The sequence below is a fragment of the Epinephelus fuscoguttatus genome, linkage group LG21 (genome assembly GCF_011397635.1).
Source record: "Epinephelus fuscoguttatus linkage group LG21, E.fuscoguttatus.final_Chr_v1".
NCBI lineage: Eukaryota > Metazoa > Chordata > Actinopteri > Perciformes > Serranidae > Epinephelus > Epinephelus fuscoguttatus.
Window position 1 is genome coordinate 12,180,873 of NC_064772.1, and position 7,092 is coordinate 12,187,964.

The following is a 7,092-nucleotide window of genomic DNA, read 5'->3' on the forward strand; positions in this document are numbered from 1 at the left end:
TATCACAAGGCTGACACATGGAGACAGACAACCATTCACACTCACATTCACACCTACAGCCAATTTAGAGTCACCAATTAACCTGCATGTCTTTGGACTGTGGGAGGAATCCGGAGTACCCAGAGAAAACCCGTGCTGACACAGGGAGAACATGTAAACTCTGCACAGAAGGAAATATGACAAAAGTTTATTTTTTTTTTAAACTATCACTCTATCCTGACAGCAGTATATGAGGCAGATAATGTGTGGGGAAAAAAAAATCAATGCTCCTCTGCCTCCTCCTAGTGCTCCTAATGGCATTTTCAAGAAGCACAAAACAACCAATCAGAGCCAAGTGGCCTCAAACACAGCTGTCAATCATGTCAACCACTGTTCCCTAACTGCGGTCAAACTAGGAAGCACTGATCAAATATGAGTCAAGATTGTATCGCTGCATTGCCTATTTCCCATCTCTAATGTTTTCAAAGATGTATTTTAGTGTACTGTTTAGCTGTTAATTAAGAAAGTTTATGACCTGACCGGTGGGAAGTGCCTCATTTTGGCTCAACTGTTTCTAACATGACAGCCGGGTCAGTTGAACAGTATACTGAATTATGTTTCTGAAAACATCTGGGGCAAGAAAAAGGTAATGCAGTTACAGAATCTTGATGCATATTGGAACAGCGCTGCCTAGTTTGACAGTTTGATCCTAGTTCACGAGCAGTGATTGACATGATCAAAAGCTGCTGTATTGGAAAAGGCCTCGTGTTGGCCAAAGTCTCCCGTCATGTGCTAGACATTCTAAAGCCCTAAAGATCTGTTCTCTCGGACCACTTGAATAACAATGTGCTCAAAGGTTATTATGGGATTTTTGGTCCAATGATGCCAAAATTAAAGTGCCTACAGCAGCTTTAATATGAATTTTTATAGGCTATAATCCTAAGAAAAACAACTACAAGGACAAAACACTGCTTTATCATCTGATCTCACTGTGGGAGGCAACACGTTGCGGAGATTTTAACATAAAAGGACCTGTCGCCTGCTGAATGCATCACAGCTAATGATTGTTTTCATTATAGAATAAGCTACTGATTGCGTTCTTGATTCTTGATCATTTCCGCCATAAAATATCAGAAAACAGTGAAAAAAATGTTCATCAAGTTTCTCTGCAGTCCAAGACCATGTCTTGTTTTATCAAACCCAAAGATATCCCATACAACCATATACAAAATAGAGAAGAAGCTAGTTTTCACACAGAAGAAGCTAAAAGTAAAAAATGTTTGGTATTGTTATTAAAAACAAATCATTGTCACTGCAGTTCTTCTAAATATCATCAATTTGTTAAGATATTTGGAGATATAGTTTATTTTTATGTGTACCTTGGCTCCTCCAAACTGCCTCATCTCTACTGCTGCTAATGACTTCCTACTTTTCCCAAAAGACCTTCTGACAACCCCCAGAAATGGGACTCCCTCTCAGAGCTTTATTTGTGCAGGCAGATAGAGTAATAATGTGAAAAGAAAACACAATGGGAGCAGTGTGACAGTTAAAATTACTAAAAAGCTACCAGAAGGGGAGGCTTTATTGCCGCAACAAAGCCCTGAGATGCTGCTGCACTGCATGATGGTCTTTAGAGGCTACTGTCAGTGGAGAAACTGTCTCTTCAATTCTCTCTGAGTCTTGAAAAAAAGGCTGCTGATCTGTGATAAGAGGGACAAAAAAATACAGTTGGTGATGCAGATAACCGGATCATCTTCTCTGGATTGAAACACCTTCTAAGCTGCTCTCCATTTAGCCTGTTAGCTTTGGGAATGACAAAAATACACCAAACAACAACATGGGCGCAGGAATGCTGGCTACATGGCCAATAGCTTCTTTTAAAGTCTCTTTTTAAATGTTTCGGGGTCAGTCATGAAAAACAAGACATGCAACCTGCAGAAATTGCATTACATGGAATTCTCAAGGACCCTCAAATAATCTCAAGACACAGCACACTTGCTCCTGTCTCGTTTCAGGTGTTTACGAACCTGTCAGAGCTTGTCACAAGCTGATGACCATGACCATGTGAGGCTTATCCTGTTGGGAGGCCTGCAGAACACATGCAGACCTAATCAGAGTGTCATTAATCCACGATGAAACGTCTCTGTGGCCGACTGTCAACATGACTGGAAATAGAAACTCCACAGAGGGAGAGAGGCAACTCATCAAAGAGAAATTCTCTGCAGCACCAAAGCTTTAAACAGGCACAAATAACAAAACCCCAAACAGTTTGAAATTGCAGACAATCCTGCCGGCGGGCTAAAAGTGGCCGCGGGACAGATAATGAAACGGACACTGCTGTCTGGAGACAAAAGTGTCTGGAGAGGTGTTTAGTCTGAATCTATTTTCTCTCTCAAAGTTGATGTGTAAGAGGAGATGAAACACCCCAGAATTAGAACAAGCAGTGAGTGAAAGCACCTGCAAATATTAAAGGGTGGACACCAATATCACCCTGTGGAATATGCACTACACTGCAGATATGAAGCGAAGGGCAGTATGTAATAACGGCAACAGTGGATTAAGAATACATTTCAGACAGTTATGGATTCTGTTATGGCAGAGGTTTGCTATCTTTGTACTCTCACAGCACTGTCCAGTGAACATAAGAAGCGCTTGAATTAAAGTGGGTGCTATTTAACACCATTTATTATACAAAAGCGAATATTACAATACTCTTTTCAACTGTCGCTTGAATTGTTTAGGTCAGTTTGGTCAAGTTTTCATTTGTAGTTCCAACATTCGTACTGGCAGATGATGTACGCCTCCACCACTTATCCATTCCTTTCATCTATTTCATTCAACCGGTTTCCCATGGAAGTTCAGCCTGCCTCAGGAGCTGCTGATCTTTCTATAAACTGCAATAACCCGAGATATTCTCTGCACAGCCATCACTGTGTGGTTTGGATCGGCCACCAAACAGGACCAGACTACAACAGACAGTCAGAACTGTGCCAGCCTGCCCTCCATCCAGGATTTATGCACCACCAGACTCAGGAAACAGGCAGGTAACATCACTGCAGAGAAGACCCTCTACATCCTGGTTCAACTTCTCCTCTCTGGTAGATGCTACAGAACACTATATACCAAAACAACCACACACAAAAAAATAGTTTCATTCCACAAGCTGTCACTCTGATGAACACTTAATACCAGTCTTTAGTCTCAGGAATACTTCCTGTGGAGCCACCCTATAACCCTACGACACCAAGCAATAGGGTTGCAATGATATAAGATTTTCATGGTACAGTAACCTTCCTCGAAAACATCATGGTTTCATGGTGAACACTAACACAGAATTATCATTATCATTAGGGGTTTTTTTGGCTGATGGGATTCTCAGTCTAGTTGCATTTTTTCCAATACTGTAGACAAGCAAATGTAAAGCGTATACACTTTCACAGTGTACCGCTGCAACCCTGCACTGTAAACATGAAACTATCTGTCAAACATAATCCAAGTACACTGTATACACCGTATTGTCAAATCAACTAACCTCATTCATATAAGCAACCTGTTACACCTAACATTTTATATCTATTCAACCATCATTTGCACTCTGCACATGTGCACTATTGACCATTTTACTTCACTGTGATTACTTAGCTAACCATTTTAGCCATTTATTGCTTTCAGCTAACTAGCCTATTTAAACCGTGTATTACAATTTGAACTGTTGAATCACTACATTATTAAATATAATTTTTACATAACTAAATAGCTATTTCAACCATTCATTAATGACATTTACCCAACCATTTTAACTACCCCCCACCCCCCTTTTTAACGAGTTAGCTTACTATCTTAGCACTTTACCCATCCCTTTAAGCTAACTGCTTATACTGTTTCTCCAACACATTTATCTGACTATTTGAACTATGATGACTTTTAGCCAACTGTCACAATATTCTGCCTGGTTGCTTTAACTTACTATTTTAGCCTTTTGTTACCTTTAGCTAACTATTATATTCAAACTGTGTATTACTTTTACCTTTTTTACAGTTTGGCCTGTTGATTCATTTTAGCCATTTATCCATTGCATTACTGAATAGCAATTTCAACCATTAGTTCATGACATTTTCCAAACTATCTCCACCCCCACGCCCTTTACTGCGTACTTACTTTTAGCTAGCTACTTTAGCAATTTACCCATCCCTTTTAGCTAACTGCTTAACTGTTTATCCAACACAGTTATCTATTTGAATTTTTCATACATGACTTTAACTTTTCCTGTAACTGTTACACAATTTTTCCACTCGCTGGCTTGTAATTCATTATTTTGACATATTAAGAGACCTGGGTACAGCATTGAGGGCAGAACCCTGTTCATTCCTATGAAAGTTGCTCAGTTGCACATAAAGCCAATAAAGCTCTTCTTCTGTGGTTTGAATTTAAACAGATGATCGCTGTTTCCAAATCACTGGGCCCATAGAGCAGGTGTACTAGAGACGTCTGCCAGCCGAGCCAGCTACTTCTACTTAGCGCTCTGTTAGGGAAGTGAGTCATTTCATGGGGGACTGTTAACACTCACAGAAATTTATCTACTCATTTACAGACATCTCTATCCCAATGTAAGTCCATGAGGAAAAAGTATTTTTGGGCACAATGGCATCGTGTGCCGAACCCTTGAGTTGTAATTCTACTGTTTGGTCACTACAAAAATTGGCTTCAAAGCCCGGCACACTTCCTGGGGCCTGGATTTCACACACAATTACAATACCCTATCCTTAGGTGTTACAGCCGGCTCGTTTTTTGTTTTTTTCCCAATCAAATCCCGATTTCTATTTTCTGTTTATTTTATTTTTTACTTTTCTTGTTTTTTTGTTTTTTGTAATAACTTTGTGAAGCTACAGTTCTTCCACGTAGCCCCTGGGGTACACGTTGCCTGTTACGGCTGGCTGGAAATCACTTTATTATGGGATAAAACCCTTAACTATTAGAGTTCTGGCTATAAGAATACAATAGCTTTAACTTTTTTCCCCCATTTATGACACAACTCTTCTCATATTTTAACATTTATCCTACATTATTTGTCATTTAAAAACTGGACTTAACAAAAGATCAAACACGCAAAGCAATGCATGATTAAACCGTCATGCATTCTGCAGGCTCTCTGCATGGTTTTTCCTGTGAAGTCTCTGGATTCTCGGTGTGAACTATTACGGCCTGCATCCTCACACTGAGAGAGAAATAGAAAAAACTGTCGGTGCTAATTAGACCAACTGTGTTAACCAACGCAATGCAACAGTGTGTTGTTAATTCCCGTCCACACCCATCAGGACTCATTTACCAGATCATTGTAAACACCTCTTATGAGTGAACACCTTCTCCAATCAATACACACATCAACTCCAAATATTTGTAGCCCCCCAAAATCAATATTTGTAAACAGTGGGAAATCTGCTGTGGATATTCCATGTGTCAAAGCTGCTGGTGATAAATAAGCTTTCATACTTCATCATCTCCACTGATCGTGCATGTTGACAGAGCCAGATGTGTTGGGAATGAGAGCAGCCCCTGCACACACACAAACACACACAGCAGAGCATGTTTCTCCTCTAATGGTTTCACTGGAAAGACTCTATCATACAGTCCCCTACTCACTTTCTTTCCTCCCACATTCCCCAGCTTTTCTCCCCCAACCTCCCTTTCATCCCACCTCCACTCTCCCACACCCAGCCCCCTCTTCTCCCTGTTGACTATCCATCCACACAGCAGCAGCAGCAGCAGCAGCATACATCCTATATGTGGGTCACAGGCTTAGTAAAACAGTGCCGGTGTGGCACACTGTCATCATCTTGGATCTCGTACAGCAGATGACTGTGAAGTAAGTGATCAAGAGCTTTGAGAGGGAAATTACATCAACTGCACCTGCTCTCTGCATCATTTTTTATTGCCTGAGAAAAAAACTTGCAAAAATAAGTATTAATTTTGCAGCGTGGACAACACAAACTGGCTTGTCTTGTTCACAAGCTTCCAACGTGCCTGTAAACTGCCAACTAACATCTTTCACTTTCATTAAGCCGATTATTGCAGCCAACAGATTGTACCCGGGACGGAATTTACAACATCTCCAAAGCGCACAGACGCGCAATAACCCAACAAGCAGAGAACAACGCTTACCAAAGCTTTCCCTAAGCTTGCAAGCACCCAGCATCACAGCCATGCTGCCTCAGGAGCTGCACCATCCATGCCTGTGCGCTCGAGACAAGCAGGAGTAGAATAAATCACAACTTCTCCCAATAACTCTCTTACCTTTCCAGCCTTGGAACACCTGCGATACGCATTCGTGGCTCCTGCCGTTTGATTCATGGCGAAAACTTCTGCGAAAAGAGAAATACAGTCATGCAGTTTTACAGACAAAGTTGGAGTTACATTCAAAAGCACGTAAAGCTGGTGAATGTTTGGTTTACCTGGTGCGCTGGAGTCGCCCTCGCTGTGGATCTTCCTTATCTGCTTGCAAAGCGCGTGTTTGATATTCAGAGATGCGTAAAACTGTTTAATGCTCTCCCAGTTGTAGTCCAGAGAATTTCACGACACCTCCTGTTTGTTGTTGCCAGCAAAGTGCTGCTGATCAGTCACGAAGTCAAATGTAAATCCGATGAGAAGTTTCCCTCCAAATCTGCTGACAGAAACTGGCAGATTAAACTCCACTCACTGTATTTCAGGACAGTTACTCATTTGTATATACGCACTTCCAGGATGATAAAATGAACACTAACCTGCTCACATTGACGGAGCTGTGCGCTTGTGTGTGTGTGTCTGTGTGTATGTGTGCGCAGCAATTGCGCAAGCGCACCGCATCTGACAGCCTGACTACATGGGGTTGAGGAAGGAGCCTGTCAACACTGCTCGCCCACTCCAGAGCAAAAAAACAGCAGTAGGGACTGCAAGGTACACTGTAATCATGCATCATGAGGTAAAATATAATGCTAGACTGTGAAGAAGTGTTTATCAAAAACAACCAAGTAAAATACTGTATATTTATGAGTATCTACAATTTTCCCACTTTACAGTCAAATCAAGACAGTATATAATTTATTTTGAGAAATTTATTGAGAAAAAATATAAATACAA

The 7,092-nt window shown here is 41.0% G+C and overlaps 1 protein-coding gene across 2 annotated transcripts in view; it reads right to left on the reverse strand.

Moving 5' to 3' along the window:
- LOC125882060 (dipeptidyl aminopeptidase-like protein 6) overlaps window positions 1-6,764 on the reverse strand; it is a 341,554-nt gene extending 334,790 nt beyond the window's left edge. The window contains exons 1-3 of one of the 2 annotated variants that reach the window (XM_049565694.1): window positions 6,738-6,764; window positions 6,429-6,637; window positions 6,271-6,338 (exon numbers count right to left, since the gene is read on the reverse strand). In XM_049565694.1, coding sequence (XP_049421651.1) covers window positions 6,271-6,327 — 57 coding nt within the window. In that variant the 5' untranslated portion in view covers window positions 6,328-6,338; window positions 6,429-6,637; window positions 6,738-6,764. Of the gene's footprint in view, window positions 1-6,270; window positions 6,339-6,428 lie in introns of both variants that reach the window. The other variant, XM_049565693.1, reaches the window with a different exon arrangement.
- Window positions 6,765-7,092: the final 328 nt, after the last annotated feature.